General features: G+C 39.1%; 1 protein-coding gene across 3 annotated transcripts in view; it reads left to right on the top strand.

The window, feature by feature from the left end:
- The window catches only part of PFDN1 (prefoldin subunit 1), a 58,995-nt gene that overhangs the window by 1,922 nt on the left and 56,054 nt on the right, over positions 1–1,019 (top strand). For all 3 annotated transcript variants that reach the window (XM_011965041.1, XM_011965042.1, XM_011965043.1), the window contains exon 2: positions 464–630. In XM_011965041.1, the coding sequence (XP_011820431.1) occupies positions 464–630 (167 nt within the window). The remainder of the gene's footprint in view (positions 1–463; positions 631–1,019) is intronic.

Genomic DNA, 1,019 nt, shown 5'->3' with positions numbered 1-1,019 from the left:
GCCCGTCTCGGCCTCCCAAAGTGCTGAGATTACAGGCTTGAGCCACCGCGCCCGGCCTCCCATATTAATATTTCAAACTAATGTGAGAAAGTGCTTTGAAACCTAATTGTGCAATATAAATGTAGTGAGTTATTACTTTTATGGTTCTTGTTTTGAATCTCTGGGTTTCATCCTTGACTATTGCGTTTATTTCTTTTACTACTCCTTGAATACTTGCTTCTTAATATGGTTATTATTTAATGTGCGTTTGTTTTGCTTCACACTGATTGTATTTTCTGATGATTGTAAATTCAGTATTTAGTATAGTGACTTGATCGTTTACAGTTATGTTGACTTATTGATATTTGGTAAATTTCACAACTTTGTCTCTGGCTAGCATGTTTTGTTTTAATGTATTTGGATTTGACATAAAGGTTTCCTGTAAAATGTTTAACCTACTAAATCATGGACTTGTTTTTATTAGGCCTTCACAGAGCTTCAAGCCAAAGTTATTGACACTCAACAGAAGGTGAAGCTCGCAGACATACAGATTGAACAGCTAAACAGAACGAAAAAGCATGCACATCTTACAGATACAGAGATCATGACTTTGGTAGATGAGACTAACATGTATGAAGGTGTAGGAAGAATGTAAGTAAAATGTGTCTTTGACGGAGTTATTTTGGGAGTGCTTTTGTCCAAATTAAATAGAATGTGTTCGTCTTAAAACTTGGGTTAGGCCAGGCGTGGTAGTTCATGCCTGTAATCCCGGCACTTTGGGAGGCCATAGTGAGTGGATCACTTGAGGGCAGCTTGGCCAATATGGTGAAACCCTGTGTCTACCACAAATATAAAGATTAGCTGAGCGTGGTGGTACTTACCTATAGTCTCAGCTACTTGGGAGACTGAAGCAGGAGAGTCACTTGAACCCTGGAGGTGTGCCCACTGCACACCAGCCTGGGCAACAGAGCTAGACTCTGTCTCAAACAAAACAAAAAAAACCCTTGGTTTAAAGTATCTTTTTTTTTTTTTTGAGACGG

The sequence above is a fragment of the Mandrillus leucophaeus genome, unplaced genomic scaffold, assembly GCF_000951045.1.
Source record: "Mandrillus leucophaeus isolate KB7577 unplaced genomic scaffold, Mleu.le_1.0 Scaffold714, whole genome shotgun sequence".
Classification (NCBI taxonomy): Eukaryota; Metazoa; Chordata; class Mammalia; order Primates; family Cercopithecidae; genus Mandrillus; species Mandrillus leucophaeus.
Note: the sequence above shows the minus strand (reverse complement) of the source record. Positions and strands in the feature narration are given on the sequence as shown.